Genomic DNA, 25382 nt, shown 5'->3' with positions numbered 1-25382 from the left:
AGTCAACATTTTTTTTTATCTTAATCAGCCAAAAAAAAAAAAAACCCACTAAAATATGACACAACAAAACGCAACCCAAAATGACACAAAGATAAGGCAGATAATCGGAAACGAAGGACAAAAAACATAACCTATCCATTACAAAAGAGGGACGAAAGATACCAAAGGGACAGGAAAACTCATAAATCAAAAACAAACTGAAAACGCCATTACAACATTACATTATGGTTGTATGTAAGGTATGTACCTAACCACGCCAAAATGCATATACACAAATTGCATGTACATGTTTTGGACTAAAAGGAAATGTATTTTTTCTTTTTGCTTTTAGATGACGAAAGACAAAAGTTTATACATGAACTTTTTCTGAAAGGTGAATGCGGCAAACTTCATTTTGCAAGACTAGTATTTATTGGAAAACACGGAGTAGGAAAAACGAGTTTAATGAAGCGATTACTATGGCACAACAAGAAAGATGTCACTTCTTCACAGAGTACAGACGGAATTGAGGTCGAGAAATGCAATATCAATATTGCTGATGGGAAATGGAGCCCGTGTAATGGTAAGTCGCTTTTGTTTATTCAGTTTTAAGTTAAAGTCAGTCGATTCAAAGAATTTTCAAATAGTTACTGTTTATTACAACATTGGGTTCCATTTTCGAAACACTCTCAAGAACGCGCAGCTGTGTTAGTTTCTTCTACATTACACATGACATCAAACCGCTTGCATCTGAACAAAGTTGTTGTGAACTGCTTTTTAAACCCGTTGACATAAATTGCAGGGAGCCAATACTAGGTCGGCAGTAGTAGAATTTAAGTGAATTAATTCATTGGTTTATGGCAAACAAAGATATATAATACAAACTATAGTTACACCTAGCATTTTTATATCTTCATTAAACCTTTCACAGAACTAGATGTAGATACATTATTATAACAAAAGATAAAAAAACAAAACATTAAAAACAAACATTAACAAAAATAAACGAGCAACAAAAAAAAAAAACCAGCTTACATACATGATGTTGACTTGGTACATGCATACATAGAATTTGGCGAGGTTAACCATTCTTTTCTTGAGTGGTCACTATACTAAGGTATTTCCATCAGGACACATGTGATGACTTCGCTACCCATTACCCAACATAAAGTCATTATTCTTTATTGAAACTCGGTATTTTAAGGAATCGTCTTGTCAGTTCACGCCTTTTAAAATCGGTAAATGTAAAACATGCACATAACATGTATAATGCCATGGCGAAGTTTTCGAAACATGGCGTGTACCATAGTTTGGTGAATTTGGACATGATTAAATCAATAAGGGCATAACGTCTGATCTGATGAACAGATCTATACCCTGATGATTACTTATCGGATCTAAATACTGGTAATGCCATTAATACTAGTTCAACAGTAAAATTTAAAACTTTCGGACTAAAATTAATGATTTTATTTGCTCTAGAGTTTTGAAGACGTTTACATATCTACTCGTGTTTTCAGTAGATGATGATGTTGTTTATCCTTCTTTTAACAGTCCATTTTTTTACGAATTACGAAGATCTTTTCGTATGTTTAGCCCCTTTTATCCAGTATGTCAAAATCATTACATGCACACATAGCGATGACGCGGAACTAGGGTCTTAAATCATTTTAGCATATGCTGAATTATAATATAACATATGCTAAAATGATTAAAGCATATGCTAAATTCGATGTTTATGACACTAATTCCGCGTCATAGATAGCTTCACACAAAAAAGCTAAGGAACAGCAATGCAATTTAGAGACAACCCTCGTATACATATCACATATAGCATGTATAGTATATCTGAATCATTTTCCAAAGAATATCGCTTATAATGGCGTTGAGGGTTGTCTCTAAATTGCATTGGGATGAGAGATATAGTGTTCTGTGCTGAAATCTTTATTCATATTATTGTATCTTCGTAATAAAGAACAGGAATAAAAGTGCTGTTCCTTAGCTTTTTTGTGTGAAGCTATCTTGAAATCATCCCTTCGTAAATTTTACGGACGCCATCACGAGTTGGTTGACCGTTATGGAATAACCGTTTCACAAATGATATCGGATATGTTCCTTACGTCGTAACTACAATCCCCTTCCCTTTCATGAATATGACCTACCGAATTAGACTATTTACCGGATTTGTAATCACTTAAGCAACACGACGGGTGCCACATGTGGAGCAGGATCTGCTTACCCTTCCGGAGCACCTGAGATCACCCCTAGTTTTTGGTGGGGTTCGTGTTGTTTATTCTTTAGTTTTCTATGTTGTGTCGTGTGTACTATTGTTTTTCTGTTTGTCTTTTTTATTTTTAGCCATGGCGTTGTCAGTTTGTTTTAGATTTATGAGTTTGACTGTCCCTTTGGTATCTTTCGTCCCTCTTTTATTACCACTGGGTCGATGTCTCTGCTGGTGGACATTTTGTCCCCGAGGACATCATCCGCCCAGTAGCAAAACTACAATTGCATGAACTTACGAAGATTAAACAGGAAACTGGCTCGGACGTCGCCCAGTATAAAAAGGTCCGAAACAGACGTCACCATGGACACGGTGTCGTCTGATACGGCAGGTGTCCCCTCATCACCAGACATGACAAATATCTCAAACACGACTCATTCAGATCATCGTCCTAGTGACAATAGCAATATTACACATATACAGCCATGTTCAGTTCTCCTTAAAGACATTTTGGTGTTTGATGACACAGTACAACACTGTCGCATTTCAAAATGTGAGACCGAAGGCTGCAAAACTTGTGCTATTTTAATTACAGATGCTGAATTCACTAGCAATTTGACCAAGAAGTCATATTTTACCAGAAGTTACGATGATCTGAATTGTAAATCGATAAATGTCGTCTACGGATTAGAGTGCAACCTTTGCGGATTGGTATACGTCGGTGAAACGAAAGGAAGGCTTAACAAACGTATGTGCGGTCATAGATCAGACATTAACCTTAATGCTAACGACATTCTGTACCAGCATTTCAATCAGCCCGATCATTCCATCGTTTCTATGACAGTTCGCATTATCGAAAAGATATACCATAGCTCTAACAATCCTAATCTTTCAACGACTCTCCGTAGACAAAAAGAAGACCACTGGATTAGACAATTGGGAACTGCAACACCTTATGGTTGCAATGACAAAATTGATGGTATAGGTATTCTATCTAGTCCTTCGTGTAACTCGGTGAATGTGATGAATATTTTCAACTCGACTCCTCGACGTAGACGCAGTCATGGTCATCGTCATTATACATCACCTTCTCTGCATGATGTCTCTATTAATGACTTGCTGCCATTCATACAAAAGCCGTTAGGTATTCATCACATTCGCACGAAACTTTATTCATTACCCCTTTCGAAACTTCATTCTCTGTTCAATTTATGTTTGGAATCCACTGTTACAAACCCTCATTCAAACCAATACAAACTTGAAGCTATAATTTCGGATATTGCAAGTCACAGACTTTTCAAGCCAGTTCGCATTGGAAAAGATGAAAAAGAGAAAAGATCTTTTCTTAATCTTTCCTTTGCCAACAAAGGTCTCGATGGCGTCAACCTAGGCAATATCCTTCATCATAAATTAGTGCAATCGAAAATACCTCCTTATTTCAAAGACCAGTCTGTACCAATAATTTCTTATACCTATACCAAACCTATTGCAACTAAAATTTTCAATTACAAACGAGTTTTGCAGGATCTCGATATTGACGACTTCAAGTCTAAACCTCCTGATTGCACTTGTGCTAGTTCCAAATTCACATATAATCCTGCTGGCCACGTTATTACCGGTGACCTTAACATTGTTAATAACACTTCTCTACGAAATGTGTTATCGAAAGGTCCCAAATATCGTGAGCCTAAATCCATCAATTGGAAATACAACTTTAAAATTTTGATGGATTCAGTCGAGGATGATGCCAGGCAATGGGCTAAGCGCGAGAAGGAAGACGTAGACACTCTTTCCGAATGGATTAAGGCAGTGAGGTCGTTGATACAAATCAGAATTAAGAAACTGAATGGGTCCATCAATGCCCATGCTACGTCAATCTTTAAAGACCCAAATGTTGCAAAACACCTATCCGACCTCCATGACAAATATGTTGTTGTCCCTGCAGATAAAGCCCCAAATAACATCGTTTTTGTGTGTAAAAGTCACTACATCAACTGCTTGATAAACGAATTAGGTATTGACAATTCACTTGGTAACTCAACATATACCCTCACGACACTTACCAAAGAGGAAATCCTGGATAATCATAGGTCTGTTCTATGTTCCTTTGGAATTTCAACCAAAGATGAAGAACTGGATCTTCCATCACTGTATTGGATACCTAAACTACATAAGTGTCCTTACAAACAACGGTATATTGCTGGGTCTTCCAAGTGCTCCACGAAACCTCTTTCTAAATTATTAACATCTATTTTATCAGCAATCAAAGACGGGCTTCAAAGTTATTTTGAAACTGCCTATTCTAGAGGTGGCGTGAATCAGATGTGGATACTTAAAAATTCAAAAGATCTTTTAGAGTACATACAATCTAACTCTCTTTCATCTTGTAACAGTATTAAAACATTTGACTTTTCTACCCTGTACACAAGTATTCCACATTCCAAACTAAAAGACAAATTGAAAGAGTTGATATTACTTTGCTTCATAAAAAAGAATGGCCAACGTAGATACAAGTATCTTGTCTTAGGGAGGGATAAATCCTACTTTGTAAAGAATCACTCTGATTCAAACAAAAAATTCTCTGAAACTGATATTATCAAGATGCTTGATTTCTTGATTGACAACATATTTGTTACGTTCGGAGGACGTGTTTTTCAACAGACTGTCGGCATTCCAATGGGAACAAACTGTGCCTCTCTACTCGCCGACTTGTTTCTTTATTATTATGAGGCTGACTTCATGCAGGAACTTCTTAGGAAGAAAGATAAGAAGTTAGCAATATCCTTTAACTCTACTTTCCGCTATATAGATGATGTTCTTTCACTAAACAATTCAAAATTTGGTGACTATGTGGAACGCATCTATCCAATCGAACTAGAGATAAAGGATACTACAGATACAGTTAAGTCGGCTTCATATCTTGACTTACATCTAGAAATTGACAATGAGGGTCGGTTGAATACAAAACTTTACGACAAAAGAGATGATTTCAGCTTTCAAATTGTGAACTTTCCATTTCTAAGTAGCAACATTCCAGCAGCACCTGCATACGGGGTATATATCTCCCAATTGATACGATATTCCCGTGCTTGCATTTCCTATCATAATTTTCTTGAATGAGGTTTGCTGCTCACAAGGAAGCTATTAAACCAAGAGTTCCAAATGGTGAAGTTGAAATCATCCCTTCGTAAATTTTACGGACGCCATCACGAGTTGGTTGACCGTTATGGAATAACCGTTTCACAAATGATATCGGATATGTTCCTTACGTCGTAACTACAATCCCCTTCCCTTTCATGAATATGACCTACCGAATTAGACTATTTACCGGATTTGTAATCACTTAAGCAACACGACGGGTGCCACATGTGGAGCAGGATCTGCTTACCCTTCCGGAGCACCTGAGATCACCCCTAGTTTTTGGTGGGGTTCGTGTTGTTTATTCTTTAGTTTTCTATGTTGTGTCGTGTGTACTATTGTTTTTCTGTTTGTCTTTTTTATTTTTAGCCATGGCGTTGTCAGTTTGTTTTAGATTTATGAGTTTGACTGTCCCTTTGGTATCTTTCGTCCCTCTTTTAAACAAGTACCATTCACATGGGCGGATAAGCAAGTTTGACATTATATTTAACGCATTTCTTTTTTGTTAAAACGCCTGTACTCTTTGACAGGTGGTTTTGATTCGCTACGTTGTATGACAAAATTAATCGTTTGAATTTTCCCTTTTTGAATTTACTTTTTCGTATTTACTATATGAAAACCATAGGGTATATCAAATAGCTTCAGAAACATTGTTCCAATCATAGCTTTGATTGGAAACTGTTCATGATACTTACGAAAACGTCCACATTATAATTGTTTTCAAATACTAAAGATTTACAAAGCAGCAAAACAATGCATTGAGCATATGCTCGTGCGTTTCTTCTTTGTGTGACACAGAAACAAAAAAGCATATAATCATTTAACATTTTAACTTTTGATGCACCTGTTTACATAACTTAATTTTTGTTCATGTTAATAGAGACAGACGATGATGTACGCAGATTGATTCGACAAGTGTTTAAAGGGAAGATGCTTAATAAAGAACGCAAATCAATTGCAACTGTTGATGACCATAAACCTTTAAGTTCAAATGAAGACGAATCAAGAAAAGAATCAGACATACAACTTTACACAATTTCCGATAAAAGTCATGACATATATAGCTTTAATGACGATCCTCAGACCGAAAGTGATGAATATGTGGACGTAGTAAACATGCAAACATTAATCCTAGCTGATGATAAAGACGATCATGCAACAGTAGACACTGGTTTATATGAATTGCAACCGGATAATTGTAGATTAGAAAAAATGGTCGACTCAAAAATTAATAACTATTCAACGGAAAATGAGTCTGATCTTCTTAACGATGAGAATATAAACAAAATGACCTCTACAATTATGAATTCATATCTTCAATCTCCGACAGAGAAACATGATGATATGTTAGCGTTTTGTTGGTTGTGGGATTTTGCTGGTCAGAAGGATTTTTATGCCACGCACCAAGTTTTTCTGTCAAAATGTGCAGTTTATGTGCTTGTCACAGATAATTTAGAGTTCAGCGCTGTTGCAAACCAAGGGCTAGATGTTGAAGGCTCGGCACGTAAGTTCTCGAATAGAGAAATGGACAATAAAAACTGTTGTCATGGTGTTGGTTTGCTTCCAAATTCTTCATGTTTCTTCATGATGAACTGACAAAAAGTACTTTACACCTACAAAATGTTGTGATAGGGTTATAATATACAGTTTTAAAGCCTAATTGAATACCTAAATCAAACCTTAACTGAATTAAACTTATGCAAAGTATCCATTTTTAGCATGTTGAATACACATGTTTAGTGATTCGAATAGTAAAAACTGATCTTTACTGTTTTCAACTTTGAACTTATATACTAACAGTTTTGTTTTTCACTCATTTTTAAATTAAATATACACAGTCACGTATATTACATCCCAGCTCCTTTGTTCTAACAGGGGTGATCTGAGCCGGATCACCCCTACCAGATCACCCCAGTTTGAGTTTCTTTGTTATGCATGCTTTCCTTTGTTCTGTAACATTTTGGCGGGAATGTAAAATCCACTATAAAACTTATAATTAATTATACGACTATCTATTAAAATTCACGTAGAAAAAATCCAGTGTATATGCTGGGATTCGAACTCAAGACCTTTAGCATATCAAGCCACTACACATACCACTACACCAGGACGACTTGATACGAAATAATACTAATTAGACATACTTAAAGGAAGCAAGATCTTTTTATAAGTGGGGCGAGTTGTCAAACCTTTATTCAGTGGGGTTTTAACCATTTTCGTTAATAAGTGAGTTTTCAGACTGATTGTTGAATTTGATTTTACACTTTTTCAAAGTGAGGCAAGTCGGTAAACAAGAGTGGGACGATATTTTCAAAAAGTGGCGATATAGTGTGGGCCGATTGGCAAGTGGGGCGAGTTGACATTGTTTGATATCTACTCATCGTGTTTGGGGTTCAAAATGGGAATACATCATATAGTAATATATAAAGTATATTGTTATGGTTGTGTGGCGTTCTAAACTAGATTTTATGAATTGTAAATGGTTTTCGTCTTATCTAAAACAGCTGGGATGTAAAATAGTTATCCCAGTCGGACTTGGTGTGCAAAGTTTTAGACTTACATAAATGTATATTTACAGAATATGTAAGTTTCTGGTTTGACGCCATTCACTGCTACTGGTCAACCACAAAGAACGACACACTGCACCCTCCAATCATTGTTGTATGTACACACGAAGATAAAATTAAGGTAAATTTGTAAATTCCTGTAAAACAATTTAGTACATAACGATAATATCTTTAAATATTAATACATTGTAATACGATGTCTTTTGGACAAATAAGAGTCCATTATTTGAAATAAGAAGTATGTTTGTATAAACATTTAAAAAAAAAACATGGACAAAACAACAGTATACGAAACATAACGCCGAACATTAAAGATGGAACATAGGAATGCAGGTATTAATTCCTGTTCTGCCATTACTAAAGGAGGAGTTCAAAGGTCAATAATTGTTTACCCAAAGGATTGGATTATTATAGCTTTATTTGACAAATGTTTTGGTGTGCTTTGGTCCACATTTTTTTTAAACTCTGCACTTCACTTGGATTTTATTGTATTAAATGAGCGTCCTTCATGTGTATTTTAAATCGGATATCTGATATGTTCCTAACGTCGTAACTACAATTTATTAATCAGATGATATCGGATATGTTCCTTACGTCGTATCTACAATCCACTTCCCTTTCATGAATGTGACCTACCGAATAAGACAATTTACCGGATTGGTATAACACGACGGGTGCCACATGTGGAGCAGGATATGCTCACCCTTCCGGAGCACCTGCGAGTACCCCTAGTTTTTGGTGGGGTTCGTGTTGTTTATACTTTAGTTTTCTATGTTGTGTCTTGTGTACTATTGTTTGTCTGTTTGTCTATCATTTGTAGCCATGGAAATGTCAGATTATTTTCGATTTAAGATATTGACTGTCCCTTTATTATCTTTCATCCCTCTTTTTTAAAATCAATACAGTTACACCTACGACGAACATTCAATTTAATGTATCAAATACATTTCATAAATGCCCCATAAAGTAGAAAAAAAACCAACAAAACAAAAAACAAAACAAAAACAAAACAAAAACAAAAAACAGCACACTTCATAAATATTTCGTAGCTTTACTTTTATTTCAACGATCAAGTTTGATCAAGGACACTATTATAGCGATATGTTTTTAAAAATTAATTCAGTAGTTGACAACCAGCGTTGCATGAATATATCAAACTTACATCCATCAAATTAATAGTTCACATATATAACCCGAGCCTTATTACTAACAGCATCGACGTATTTTGAATACAGTGTCAATAAAGCAAATAGCATCTTAATATGAACTACATACTCAACCTCAAATAACAAATAGTGACAGCATAAAATGGACTTTTTGTTGTTTTTTTATTTCAAGTAAAAGCAAACGTATGTGTTTAAAACTAAATGAAATTACAATGCAGATATGACATATAGCATTTAATAGCAAGAACCCACTTTCACGATAATGTTATCCATCCAAGCTGTTTAAACTGAGAAACAAACTGTTCATAAATATTGGTTTTAAGTTTAAAATCTCGCCTTTAAACCCATGAGCTCATAGTTTAAGGCTAGTTTACAGAAACAATGTCGTAGACTAACGTAAATATGAGTCACTTTACATAATGAAAATAAACACTTCTTTTAAATCTTTATTAATAAATGATTCGCGTTGAGGTTATTTTCAAATTTGAGAATATTTTTTCAAAGACATTGAATGATAACATATGCCTTTAATGTGTCCACATCTAATATAACTTATAGCGGGTTATTTTAGCGTATGTAAAATTTCGCGATCTTGGGGCAACAAAGTATACGATTTTTTTTTGCAGTTTTTAACTGGCGTTTTTTTAAACCCAATTAAATATTTTGGTGAAAAAAGGACACAGAAATTTAAAGGTTAAAGGTCCCCACATGGCCTCAACCAACGAGCAAATCCCATGCTGTATAGTCAGCTATAAAAGGCCCCGAAATAACAAATGTAAAATAAATCAAACGATAAATTAACGGCCGAATTAATGTACCAATAAATTGAACAGACCAGAAGATAAATTTCAAATATTTTATTAACACCTTTGAAACTAAATGTCAATGACTGAATTGATTTTACCCTAACCATGCTTTGTCGACTGAGGCAAATGTATTTTTTTCTTTTAGCTGGAAGAACTTGTATTCTGCAGTCGTCCATTTTACTACTAGTATATAGATAAAAATAGTATTCGCATGGATATCATGTATCCTGCTTTTGTTAGAAGCGAAAAGATACATTTGAATCATTATTTACGTCGCAGTTTACTTTGCAGTTCCCGTTTAAATATTGTCGATTTTATTGGAAAGTAACGTCAGTACTGGTTTTCATGCGTAAATTATAATTTGATTTAGTCGTCTAAAACATTAGTTTTTTTATATTGAAGGAAAATATGACATGTTTGTGTGGTCACTATGAAAAAGAAGAAAAGTCAGCGAACATCACCTCGTTACACCAATTATCTTTTGAATATTTTTTAACAAAGTTGTATTCATGATTTATCCCATTTTTGATTTTACTATCACAGTACAAAATTGCTCTTGTAATTTGCCCAAATCTACGAATTTTTAGACAGATTTGAAATTTAATAGTTAGACTATTTACATTTGTATTCATATTAAGAAAACTTGGTGATTTATTGTATTATTCATAATATTTAAACAAATATCTTTTTTCTTTGTTTTTAGAATCATTTTTTTCAAATGAGTCATTTAAGGGGATATAACTCTTTTAGTAAAAAAAATTATACCAGGACCTATAATGAGGATTTTTTCATATTTACTTGTAGAAAGAAAACAAGTCTAATGGCACAATTTTTTATTTTTATTTTCTAAAAACATATAATAAAAACCTATCTTCTCAAAATCTATTTCATAATTCTATCTTATAGAATTTTTTTTATGCATACAAAGGTGTTTTTTAATGAACAATCTAACCAAATTTTAGGCAATTTTTAACGACCCATAGCTTGAAATATAGCACGGCGATCAATACTTTTATTACATTGTTGAAAAAAAAGCTTAGTAAAATCTTTATTTTGTCAAATTCTAAGAAAACTCTTGTATCAAAAAGTCCATACTTATGATCTACCTTAATCCCTCAAATCTTACCCTTTTGGTATATCGCATTTTAGCGTGATAAACCATCGTACTTTAGCGAGCAGACAACCATCGTACTTTAGCGAACAGACAACCATCGTACTTTAGCGTGAGACACAACCATACTTTAGCGGGAGACACCATCGTACTTTAGTGTAGAGTACAATCGTGCTTTAAAGTCCTATATATCACTACAAATTCCTCAGAGTCTGAATTGACCATTTTTTGTGCTCGACCAGTAAAATCGAGCACACATTTTACTCGACTAGTCTCGACATTGTCTCGACTGTACTTAACTGTACTTAAGTGTACTCGACTAGGTCTCGACTTTACTTAATTAGTCTGATTCAGTACTTGATGATCTTTGTGTAGTCTGAAATGGTCTTGACCAAGGCTCGACCTGTCTCGACCTGTCTTGACTAGTCTCGACCTGTCTCGACTAGTCTCACCTCAGTCTCAACCAGTCTCAACCTGTCTCGACTAGTCTTGACCTTCAAATTTAGTTTTGACTGGTGTAAATCAGCCCATCTAACTAAATTAAATATTGATCTTACAAAATTCAAGCTTATTAGGTAGTTTGATTTATTGCTGTGAAATGAAAGAATTTAATTTTACAATATGTAAAAAAAAAATTATTATATAAAAATTCAGATAGGCATCTTTAATTTTTTTTATAACTTTTTCAAATCAACTTGGATTTTCATCAAACTATGCAGATATATCTTAGATATATATCAAGCTTACTGAATCCCATTTCATTTAGTTTTTTTGTTGTATTGCTGTAAAATTTAAGAATTAATGTAATCTTGGTATAAAAAGCTAGGATTTGCTATTCGGACAAAATAGAGATAGTACACTTTAATTTTTTTAATAACTTTTTCAAATCAACTTGGATTTTCATCAAACTATGCAGCTATCTTACATATATATCAAGCTTACTGAGTCACATTTCATTTAGTTTTTTGTTGTATTGCTGTAAAATTTAAGAATTAAAGTAATCTTGATATAAAAAGCTAGGATTTGCAATTCGGACAAAATAGAGATAGTACACTTTAATTTTTTTATAACTTTTTCAATTCAACTTGGATTTTCATCAAACTATGCAGCTATCTTACATATATATCAAGCTTACTGAATCCCATTTCATTTAGTTTTTTCTTGTATTGCTGTAAAATTTAAGAATTAAAGTAATCTTGGTATAAAAAGCTAGGATTTGCAATTCGGACAAAATAGAGATATTACACTTTAATTTTTTAATAACTTTTTCAAATCAACTTGGATTTTCATCAAACTATGCAGCTATCTTACATATATATCAAGCTTACTGAATCCCATTTCATTTAGTTTTTTGTTGTATTGCTGTAAAATTTAAGAATTAAAGTAATCTAATGGTATAAAAAGCTAGGATTTGCAATTCGGACAAAATAGAGATATGTCACCAAGGTCCACTCGAGAGCACTGTTAGATAAGGGGGATCTAACTCTTATGTGCTGGAACCAAGGGACAGGGGGTCAGTCTATCGCTAGACTTAATGTTCTGATAGGCATAGCTAAAACGCAAGGAAGGTTTTCATAGTTTAATTAACGATAACGATTTAAATGAATGATAACAAATCAATCAATAAACAATGCCAAATAATAATAATCTAATTAAAGTATAAAGTATCAAATCTAAATAACAAATCCAAAGTAAAACTATTTCTCCTTAAAATGTAAAATATAAAATAAATGCCAAAATTACTAAATCATAAAATGTACTTAATCTCAATTCAAAATATAAAAGTCTCAAAAATAAAAGTTTCTCAAAAGTATTTCCAAAGTTAAATTATGAGTCAGAGATAAATTTTGTCTCACACTACACAGTCAACTGGTAGACTGGTAGACAGTCTTATAGGTCCAGTATAATGACATGAGTAGTGTGAGGTTACGCTTCTGAAACACTGACTGTTTTTCTAAAAATATTCTCAAAAATAAAAGGTGAGTCAAAATACATTTTTGTCTAAGCACTACAAAGTCAACTAGTAGACTGATCGACAGTCTTACAGATCCAGTATAATAGACTTTAGTAGTGAAAGGTTAGGTTTCCGAAAGGTGACTGCTTTTCCAAAATTTCACAATGATATTTATACTAAAACACAAAATAACTCGACATGACACAAGATGTTAATATTACTCTCATTAGTAAAAAGAGACTTTAATTAACAAAGCCTAATCCTAATAAGTGACATATGCTAATTACAATTAATATTTCAAAATAAAGTGCTTTGAGCAAACTGTGACATTTTGAGTACTAATGCCACAGCATAGGTAAAATTAATTAAACAGATTAATTAAAACTTTTACAAAATACAAACATTAAATTTTCTTTCATAAAATAAAACATATTTTTATCCAAAATAACACTAACACAAATATAAGCCAAATAACACACCATGACAGATAGTACACTTTAATTTTTTAATAACTTTTTCAAATCAACTTGGATTTTCATCAAACTATGCAGATATCTTACATATATATCAAGCTTACTGAATCCAATTTCATTTAGTTTTTTGTTGTATTGCTGTAAAATTTAAGAATTAAAGTAATCTTGGTATAAAAAGCTAGGATTTGCAATTCGGACAAAATAGAGATATTACACTTTAATTTTTTTAATAACTTTTTCAAATCAACTTGGATTTTCATCAAACTATGCAGCTATCTTACATATATATCAAGCTTACTGAATCTCATTTCATTTAGTTTTTTGTTGTATTGCTGTAAAATTTAAGAATTAAAGTAATCTTGGTATAAAAAGCTAGGATTTGCAATTCGGACAAAATAGAGATAGTACACTTTAATTTTTTTAATAACTTTTTCAAATCAACTTGGATTTGCATCAAACTATGTAGCTATCTTACATATATATCAAGCTTACTGAATCCCATTTCATTTAGTTTTTTGTTGTATTGCTGTAAAATTTAAGAATTAAAGTAATCTTGGTATAAAAAGCTAGGATTTGCAATTCGGACAAAATAGAGATAGTACACTTTAATTTTTTTAATAACTTTTTCAAATCAACTTGGATTTGCATCAAACTATGCAGCTATCTTACATATATATCAAGCTTACTGAATCCCATTTCATTTAGTTTTTGTTGTATTGCTGTAAAATTTAAGAATTAATGTAATCTTGGTATAAAAAGCTAGGATTTGCAATTCGGACAAAATAGAGATAGTACACTTTAATTTTTTTAATAACTTTTTCAAATCAACTTGGATTTTCATCAAACTATGCAGCTATCTTACATATATATCAAGCTTACTGAATCCCATTTCATTTAGTTTTTTTGTTGTATTGCTGTAAAATTTAAGAATTAATGTAATCTTGGTATAAAAAGCTAGGATTTGCAATTCGGACAAAATAGAGATAGTACACTTTAATTTTTTTAATAACTTTTTCAAATCAACTTGGATTTGCATCAAACTATGCAGCTATCTAACATATATATCAAGCTTACTGAATCACATTTCATTTAGTTTTTTGTTGTATTGCTGTAAAATTTAAGAATTAAAGTAATCTTGGTATAAAAAGCTAGGATTTGCGATTCGGACAAAATAGAGATAGTACACTTTAATTTTTTTAATAACTTTTTCAAATCAACTTGGATTTTCATCAAACTATGCAGCTATCTTACATATATATCAAGCTTACTGAATCACATTTCATTTAGTTTTTTGTTGTATTGCTGTAAAATTTAAGAATTAAAGTAATCTTGGTATAAAAAGCTAGGATTTGCGATTCGGACAAAATAGAGATAGTACACTTTAATTTTTGTAATAACTTTTTCAAATCAACTTGGATTTTCATCAAACTATGCAGCTATCTTACATATATATCAAGCTTACTGAATCCCATTTCATTTAGTTTTTTGTTGTATTGCTGTAAAATTTAAGAATTAAAGTAATCTAATGGTATAAAAAGCTAGGATTTGCAATTCGGACAAAATAGAGAGATCTCACAAACATGTTTAACCCCACCGCATTTTTGCGCCTGTCCCAAGTCAGGAGCCTCTGGCCTTTGTTAGTCTTGTATTATTTTAATTTTAGTTTCTTGTGTACAATTTGGAAATTAGTATGGCGTTCATTATCACTGGACTAGTATATATTTGTTTAGGGGGCAGCTGAGGGACGCCCCCGGGTGCGGGAATTTCTCGCTACATTGAAGACCTGTTGGTGACCCTCTGCTGTTGTTTTTAATTTGGTCGGGTTGTTGTCTCTTTGACACATTCCCCATGTCCATTCTCAATTTTATAGTACACTTTAATTTTTTTAATAACTTTTTCAAATCAACTTGGATTTGCATCAAACTATGCAGATATCTTACATATATATCAAGCTTACTGAATCCCATTTCATTTAGTTTTTTGTTGTATTGCTGTAAAATTTAAGAATTAAATTAATCTAGGTCAAAAAAGCTAGAATTTGCAGTTCGAACAAAATAGAGATAGTACACTTTAAGCTTTTTAATAACTTTTTCAAATCAACTTGGATTTGATTAAAACTATATTGCTACCTTGGTGATCTTACTAAATCCCAGGTTGTTATGAAGTTTTAAAATATTTTTTTGTCAAATTTAATGACATGACACTATACATGATTTAATTACATCAGTACACATGAGTTTTACAGGTAAAAAGAAAGCCCTTCTTTTCTTAAACTCGTATATTACTTATCTAGTGAATTAAAAGCCCTGCGATTTAGATTTGACAGGATGTTGCAACTTTGAATAAATGTTATTTAGAATTTAAAACTCTCTGGTAGATGTGATCTTTTTAATAAGTTTGCCCCAAGCAGAAGTTATTGCTTTATAATTTACCACAAATCAGAAGAACTAAATGTATTTTAATAATTTCTAATGTTTCATCCCTTTTTGATATATTTATATAGTGTATATCAAAAGGAATAAAACATTAAAGGAATTATATTAATATTTTATATATACTTTTTCCCAAATTATGAGAAAAGATATATTTCTTATATCGTAGCTTTTTGACCTAGGTTAATTAAATTCTTAAATTTGACAGAAATACACCAAACAAAATAACAACCTATGATTCAGTAAGATCAATATATTGCAAAGATATTTGTAGAGTTTGATGAAAATCTAAGTTGATTTGAAAAAGTTATGAAAAAAATTAAAGTGTACCATCTCTATTTTGTCAAAACTGCAAATCCTAGCTTTTTTTGCCTAGATTAAATTAATTCTTAAATTTGACAGCAATACAACAAACTTTATAACAACCTGGGAATCAGTAAGAAGAATACATCACCAAGGTAGCTATATAGTTTCAATAAAATCCAAGTTGAATTTAAAAAGTTATAAAAAAAATTAAAGTGTACTATCTCTATTTTGTTCAAACTGCAAATTCTAGCTTTTTTGACCTAGATTAATTTAATTCTTAAATTTGACAGCAATACAACAAAAACCTAAATGAAATGGGATTCAGTAAGCTTGATATATATGTAAGATAGCTGCATAGTTTGATGAAAATCCAAGTTGATTTGAAAAAGTTAATAAACAAATTAAAGTGTACTATCTCTATTTTGTCCGAATTGCAAATCCTAGCTTTTTATACCAAGATTACTTTAATTCTTAAATTTGACAGCAATACAACAAAAAACTAAATGAAATGGGATTCAGTAAGCTTGATATATAAGTAAGATAGCTGCATAGTTTGATGAAAATCCAAGTTGATTTGAAAAAAGTTATAAAAAAAATTAAAGATGTCTATCTGAATTTTTATATAATAATTTTTTTTTTACATATTGTAAAATTAAATTCTTTCATTTCACAGCAATAAATCAAACTACCTAATAAGCTTGAATTTTGTAAGATCAATATTTAATTTAGTTAGATGGGCTGATTTACACCAGTCAAAACTAAATTTGAAGGTCAAGACTAGTTGAGACAGGTCGAGACTGGTTAAGACTGAGTCGAGACTAGTCGAGACAGGTTGAGACTAGTCAAGACAGGTCGAGACAGATCGAGCCTTGGTCAAGACCATTTCAGACTCCACAAAGATCATCAAGTACTGAATCAGAATTATTAAGTAAAGTCGATTACACTTAAGTACAGTTAAGTACAGTCGAGACAATGTCGAGACTAGTCGAGTAAAATGTGTGCTCGATTTTACTGGTCGAGCACAAAAACTGGTCAATTCAGACTCTGAGGAGTTTGTAGTGTATGTATTGTTGAAATGATCTCGTTTTGGTACTGATGAGTCTTATGTAGACGAAACGCGCGTCTGGCGTATAAAATTATAATCCTGGTACTTTTGATAACTATTTACACCACTGGGTCGATGCCACTGCTGGTGGACGTTTCGTCCCCGAGGGTATCACCAGCCCAGTAGTCAGCACTTCGGTGTTGACATGAACATCAATTCTATGGTCATTTTTATAAATTTTCTGTTTACAAAACTTTGAATTTTTCGAAAAACTAAGGATTTTCTTACCCCAGGAGTAGATTACCTTAGCCGTATTTGGCACAACTTTTTGGAATTTTGGGTCCTCAATGCTCTTCAACTTTGTATTTATTTGGCTTTTTAAACTATTTTCATCTGAGCGTCACTGATGAGTCTTATGTAGACGAAACGCGCGTCTGGCGTATAAAATTATAATCCTGGTACTTTTGATAACTATTTACACCACTGGGTCGATGCCACTGCTTGTGGACGTTTCGTCCCCGAGGGTATCACCAGCCCAGTAGTCAGCACTTCGGTGTTGACATGAACATCAATTATATGGTCATTTTTATAAATTTTCTGTTTAAAAAACTTTGAATTTTTCGAAAAACTAAGGATTTTCTTACCCCAGGAGTAGATTACCTTAGCCGTATTTGGCACAACTTTTTGGAATTTTGGGTCCTCAATGCTCTTAAACTTTGTATTTATTTGGCTTTTTAAACTATTTTGATCTGAGCGTCACTGATGAGTCTTATGTAGACGAAACGCGCGTCTGGCGTATAAAATTATAATCCTGGTACTTTTGATAACTATTTACACGACTGGGTCGATGCCACTGCTGGTAGACGTTTCGTACCCGAGGGTATCACCAGCCCAGTAGTCAACACTTAGGCGTTTAAGTGTTGACATGAATATCAATAATGACGTCATTTTTATAAATTTTCTGTTTACAAAACTTTGAATTTTTCGAAAAACTAAGGATTTTCTTACCCCAGGAGTAGATTACCTTAGCCGTATTTGGCACAACTTTTTGGAATTTTGGGTCCTCAATGCTCTTCAACTTTGTATTTATTTGGCTTTTTAAACTATTTTGATCTGAGCGTCACTGATGAGTCTTATGTAGACGAAACGCGCGTCTGGCGTATAAAATTATAATCCTGGTACTTTTGATAACTATTTACACCACTAGGTCGATGCCACTGCTGGTGGACGTTTCGTCCCCGAGGGTATCACCAGCCCAGTAGTCAGCATTTCGGTGTTGACATGAACATCAATTATATGGTCATTTTTATAAATTTTCTGTTTTCAAAACTTTGAATTTTTCGAAAAACTAAGGATTTTCTTACCCCAGGAGTAGATTACCTTAGCCGTATTTGGCACAACTTTTTGGAATTTTGGGTCCTCAATGCTCTTCAACTTTGTATTTATTTGGCTTTTTAAACTATTTTGATCTGAGCGTCACTGATGAGTCTTATGTAGACGAAACGCGCGTCTGGCGTATAAAATCATAATCTTGGTACTTTTGATAACTATTTATCCACTGGGTCGAGGCCACTGCTGGTGGACGTTTCGTCTCCGAGGGTATCACCAGCCCAGTAGTCAGCACTTCGGTGTTGACATGAACATCAATTATATGGTCATTTTTATAAATTTTCTGTTTACAAAACTTTGAATTTTTCGAAAAACTAAGGATTTTCTTACCCCCGGAGTAGATTACATAAGCCGTACTTGGCACAACTTTTTGGAATTTGAGTCCTCAATGCTCTTCAACTTTGTATTTATTTGGCTTTTTAACTATTTTGATCTGAGCGTCACTGATGAGTCTTATGTAGACGAAACGCGCGTCTGGCGTATAAAATTATAATCCTGGTACTTTTGATAACTATTTGAACTTGCATGCCATATTTTCAACTGGACGTTACGCAGTTAACAATTTATTAATCAATCAATGCAACAATTAAAATATAAAAAAGAAACAAACAATGTCTTGTAAATCATTACAGTATTAATTTTATATTTCCTTATTCAAAAATGTTTAATCAAAGACAATGAATGTTAAAGTATGCCTTTATCATGTTGCAGGACCCTTTTGAGCGCAAACAACGACAAGAACAATTTAAAGAAAATTTAGGACAAAGTATGAATGACCAGAAAAAGAAAGGACACTTGAAAAACTTATATTTTATTTCTAATACTGAGGATACTGATATTGTATTTGAAGAGATCAGAAAAGATATTTCACGCCAAGCTATGGATATGGAAGATTGGGGCAAAGACTGTCCGTTAAAATGGCTTTTATTTCAAGAAGTCTTGTTGAAGTTAAAAGATAGCAATGTACCAATTTCATCAACTGAAACATTGCTTAAAATTGCAAAACATCCAGATATAAACATCAGCGAAGATAATGAAGTAAAACGATGCTTGCAATACTGCCATGACATTGGAACAGTCGTCTACTTTGATGAGGAAAAATTAGCAGATTATGTTATTTTGGACCCTAAATGGTTGGTAAATGCATTTAGATGTCTTGTAAGTGATAAAATTAAAAATGTTGAAGAAGTTTCAGATGACTGGCAAAAACTGATAAACTTTGGTCAACTAACAGAATCTCTTTTATCTTGCCTGTTCAAGAAAGAACCAGAATTGCAGTTTGAGGAAAACAAACCACATTTACTTGAAGTGATGAAGCGGTTTGATATTATAATGAACTTGAAAAATTCAACTGAATTATACATGCCATGTATGATAAAGTCATGCTCTTTCCCTGAAGTAAAGAAACAGTTTTCTTATGGAAGTCAATCAACTAAAAAAACAAGTTGGTTATGTTTAGAATTTGAGTTTCTTCCTCCAGCCTTTTTCAACCACATAATGGCATGGTACATTAAACAGTATGATGTAAGTGTTATACTCGATAAAAAAAATCGACGCAAAAGAAATGCATTGTTCCGCCAGGTTGGTGTTTTTGATTTGGATTCGTCTGGTTGTGAACAACTTGTGGTTTGTGAAGGCCCTAATACCATAGCCCTTCAGGTATGGGATTCACGAATGTCAAATAAGACTTACGGAAAATTGAGTTCAGAGTTATTTCGATTCGTAGAAACACTGCGAAAGCGATACAGTCTGCATATACAATATTCAAATTCATTTACATGCGAAGATGGTAATTTTGCAATCAATCGAAAAACATTTAGAGATTTACTCACTACGGATTACCGGTGCTTAGAGCATGATACAAACCACTCATCAGACGATTTAGTAAAGCCGTGGGATTTAAGTGATGAGTTAGAGTAAGTACAACATTAACTCTTTTGTATTGATTTATTTATTGCAACATACCTGACAACATATAACAGTGCAAAAATATAGTATTATTCTTATTTTCTTATAACTATCTAATACCACCATCATAGTCCTGACCGTTAAAAGTATTTTGCTTTGTGTCCTGATTTTAACAACATCACTAATGTTCCTAAACCCAATCGCACAAAAGGAAGACTCTCGTTTAATAAACTTACAATAAAATACCAAGGTGGACATTGAAGACATTTAATTAGTATATTTGTTTGAGCCAAATGTGCTTTCTAATGTCCAATACCATGGTATTATTCATGAACACATATGTCTGATGTGGAGGAAACAAAAACAATTTCAAAAGATGAAGTCCACTACAAATCTGACAAAATCAAATTGTATCAATCAACGGCACAAGAAAAATCAACTTAAACTTTCCTGAGTTGGTACATACATTTTTCTAAGAAAATGGTCTTATAGCAAGTTAAAAATCCGCGAAACGTACATCTTTGAAGTTTATTTTCGATTTCAGATTTGAATGTCCCTCTGGAATCGTTCGCCTCTCTCTTCTAGACAAAACTATTTCGGGTTAGTTCTATGTAACAATATATACGCAGCGCTTGAATATGAATAACATGTCCTTGTGATGGACGAATACATCTTTTCTTCGAACGTTTCATAGATGCCATTATGAATCAGAAAACCTTTAACAGCCGGCTCTTATTTGGGTCAGTTTTGCTCAGTTTTGTTATTCAGCAGTATGCTTTTGACTTTTTTAGCATTTTAATTTGTGTTTGTATCGCAGTGTTATTCATGTAATTGTTGATTGCTATGTGATACATTTCGATATCTGTTTATCCTTTCCAATGTTTTTGTGAGACAGGTTAAGTCAAAAAATATATTACGAAATTGTTCTGTTACAGTAACGAGAATTGACATGAAAATAATTGTAATACGTTTATTAAACCATAACCTTGTTGCTGTAACAAGAAATAAGATAGAAATACCAGAGAAACTTACTAAACTAATTCAATGGTTAAAAAACTGACAACGCTACATGCATGTATGGCAAAAAAAAAAAAAAAAAAAAGACGAACAAATCCTTAAAACATTAAATAGGCAACTTACGAACAATTAGTAGTTCCTGCTCTACACGTGTCACCCATTGTGTTTTCTGACTAAATGGGAAAACCCGTTGATATTGCGTTTATAAAATTTCACAACCGAGTATTAAAAGTAAAGTACTAACGAAAGTTGAAACATATTCTAATGCAGTCTTAACGTTTTTTTTTTAATTCTCATTGTAAATGCCATAATTTGCATAGCATCAACTCCAGGGTTGACATGTCATCGGGTATTTGAAGCCGTATCACATATATTCCTACGCGTTTATTAACAAACAAAATGGAAGACGAATCGGATTATATTTACGATAGCGAGGAAATGAACTTTTAGGGCAGTTAATTAAGTCAGACTTTGAGCTTAGATTATATGTGTTGGTAGATATGGAAACAGGAGTATCCCAAAGCGATGAATCTTAAACAATTATAGCTATTAAAGTACGCAGAAGATGATCAAAATGAAATTATGTATTTTAAGAACCAGTACAGGTTAAATAGATACATTTTTAGATCAATTAATAATAATCTTGTAAATAATTATAAAAAATTGTTAAAGGGTGTAATCGTATATCTAAATGTACGAAAGCCATGATAAAGGAACACTACAAACAATTGTTCCGTAAACATCGGATTGAAAATCTGTGATCGCGGATTGAAATCCGTGATCTTGGATTGAATATCTGTGTTCATAAATTGCTTATCTGTTTATATGAATTACTAATCTGTGATCACGGATTGGTAATCCTGAACTAAATAACTACATGTATGACAATTCAATCACATTTTTATTTGATACAACTTCCATTTACCGAAAGCTAGATCAAAGTCATTTAAACATTTGGATGATGTTGTTATTTACTTTTGCGCCAGCGTTCAGTAACTGATATAGATACTTTGTGTCGACTGAAGAAATTAAAATTTATCAAGACATTCTGAAAAAGAGGACAAATAACTTGAGATTTAGTTGACACTGTTTCCCGCAGCTACAATCGTATATCCTACAACGGGTTTCATTTATGTAAAAACATGAACCATTTGTGCCCCTTTCCCTCACCACCACTCCCACTGCCATCATTTTAAATAAAATGTGTCTGCATTTCCGATTCAAATGGTATTTCTCCTCTCGCTAACAAAATTGTAACCTTGGGGATCTTGTAACGATACCGTTTGTCAACTTTCGTCCGTAACACCATTGTTAACACTTTATATTCAATTGTTTCAGGATTTTTACCTCGTGAATATCCAAGGGGTACAATCAAAATCACGTGATGGATATACACACACCGGAAGTAACAGTCGAGCAGACCGCTTGAAAGGTAAGTAGTCGTATTTACTTGTTTATATCAATAAAATTTAATAAATAAGGTAGTGCACCGAATGTCGGATACTATCTAGCTTTGAAATACACAATTATCCTTGCTGGAAAGCGTGCAGTTAATGCAAACACTTCGACACAAAAATTCGTCGAAAACTTGGAACTGTGTCGAAGTGTTTGCAATATCTGCACACTTTCTAGCAAAAACAATTGTGTATTTTAAAACTACATACTATCCGACATTCGGTATGCCAACTTATTAATCAAAATTTAATTGATATAATCAATAAAATGCAACTACTAACCTTTCAAGCGGCGAGTTCGACTGTAACTTCCGGTGTGTGTATATCCATCACGTGATTTTGATTGTACCCCTTGATATCTAGAATCTTATAATTTTTTGAGATCAAAGGTCAAGGTTACTGATAGACCTAACATGGGATATCCTTTACCCTTATGTATATCTAGAACCTAATTCATTGTAAGTTTCAGCCGTCAAAAATCAAATGAGGCGAAAAACGCGTGCGAAAAAAGAAATGTAAAATCGTTAATATTACAGTGTTGAGTGTATGTTGAACACGCAATGAGACGTTTAAAACTAAACACGGTTGTCTGAAACTTTTCTGATACGTCAAAGGAACTAACTAAATGAAATAGGTGAATTGTGTGATTTGTCACATGTAAATGCTTATGTTTATAGGTACGTGATCACAAAATTCAAATATTGCATTTTAGAATAAATTATCGAGCATTGGGGAACTTGTGACTAGTTTCCAAAATTCCAAAAATTCTTATTCGTATTTCTAAAACGTTCCAAAATGATGGTAAAACGATATTTATTTTTCGATAAGGCGGGACAAACTCTTGTTCCTTTCATTTTAGCAAGAATTTGTTGATTTCGAAACTAAAAGAAGAACATGCGCCCCACTTTCCAACAATAGGCAATAGCTTAATTGTTTTATTATATTTTGCATTCTTTAATCACAAAGTTAGTTACATGTATTGTAATAATTATCTTTCAAAAGTTTCAGACGACCCTGTTTATTCTTAAACGTCTCATTGCGTGTTCAACATACACACAACACTGTAATATTAACGATTTTACATTTCGTTTTTCGCTCGGCGTTTTTCGCCATAATTGATGTCACTTATATGGTTTAACAATTTGTGGTCAATTGACTTTTGGTCCGAGACCACAATTGTCGTCCCTTGATTTTCGTTGTTCACGAATATAGTCCCTAATGTTGACAGTGGGTTACTTGCCATTAATTTTTGTACCCATTCCAAATTTATTTCTCCTTTTTAATGCCTCAAATTGCAAAAAGGGGAGTAAAATTACACTGTAAAAAAATTTGGGTCCAGAATTGTAAAGGAAAGAAGTGATTTGGTCCAGCTGAAAAAGGTTGAAAATTAGCACTTCGGAAGCTGTCAAAAGATTTCAAGACGCCCTTAACATAAAATTGTCCATATTTTGAGTTAGAGCCGATGAAGTTTTCTATAATTTTGATATCATTTGTCCCAAAAGTAGTACAACGCACTGTAAAAGTTTCTTTGAGAAAGTGCAGGGGGGATTTTTTTATTTTCATTTATGTTCTAAAAGAAATGCACTACGAAATAATTGTGGTCTCTGACCTAAGAGGTGAAATCTGTAAATATAGAATCTGTACTTTGGCAACTTCCCTAAATGATTTGATGGTTTCAATTTGTCAGATAGCATGAAACTAAAGGATTTAAACTTTTATTTTATAGAATTTCTGCAAAAATGACCAATTTTGGCATTTTATGGTCAAAATAGGCATTTATAGCTTTTTCAATATTGATGCATAAATGGCATCCTGACTTTCTATCTGACAGGTTTTCATGTGTCAATATTTGTGTTTCTATGCCTTTATCTAGTTCTTTTACTTATTTATGAACTCTTAATCTACAGAAAAGAAGATTATCTCAGACAATATGTGCAAAATGTGTTGTGTAAATGACCCTTGTCTAACGCCCTGTTTGCATGAAGTCAAAAGTGGGGAGCTTGGTACATAAAATTTGAAGTCCATAATAAAGACCTCACTAAATTTGTATCAAAAGCACTTTACAATGTCTATTGTACCTGTTCCATTTCACATAATATCTTTCTTTTCTTCTGTAGGATAGCAAGTGGTTTAAATATAAGCCTGTTGAGAGTAAATTGCATGCAAGTTTTTCCCTAAAAAGGCAAAAATCTTTGTATCAGACCATACTGTTTGTAAGAAAAGTTAATTGCAAGAGTCTTTTTGTGCTCAGATTTGTTGTATCATGTCACATGAGTATAGAAATGATTAAAAAAAACTTATTACTTATAGCCTCAATTTGCATTTTTTAATGTAAATATGTGGCACGGCCTAAATTGACCCTAATTTTTTTCCAGTCTTACTTGGCCTTAGACTCTTTTAAACTAATATGATATGT

The 25382-nt window shown here is 32.9% G+C and overlaps 1 protein-coding gene across 1 annotated transcript in view; it reads left to right on the top strand.

Moving 5' to 3' along the window:
- LOC143055282 (uncharacterized) overlaps positions 1 to 20507 on the top strand; it is a 119929-nt gene extending 99422 nt beyond the window's left edge. The window contains exons 10-13 of the mRNA XM_076228416.1: positions 332 to 562; positions 6219 to 6842; positions 7917 to 8026; positions 19299 to 20507. Coding sequence (XP_076084531.1) covers positions 332 to 562; positions 6219 to 6842; positions 7917 to 8026; positions 19299 to 20507 — 2174 coding nt within the window. The remainder of the gene's footprint in view (positions 1 to 331; positions 563 to 6218; positions 6843 to 7916; positions 8027 to 19298) is intronic.
- Positions 20508 to 25382: the final 4875 nt, after the last annotated feature.

Source organism: Mytilus galloprovincialis, chromosome 12, assembly GCF_965363235.1.
Source record: "Mytilus galloprovincialis chromosome 12, xbMytGall1.hap1.1, whole genome shotgun sequence".
Lineage (NCBI taxonomy): Eukaryota > Metazoa > Mollusca > Bivalvia > Mytilida > Mytilidae > Mytilus > Mytilus galloprovincialis.
This window is presented reverse-complemented; position numbering and strand designations above follow the sequence as displayed.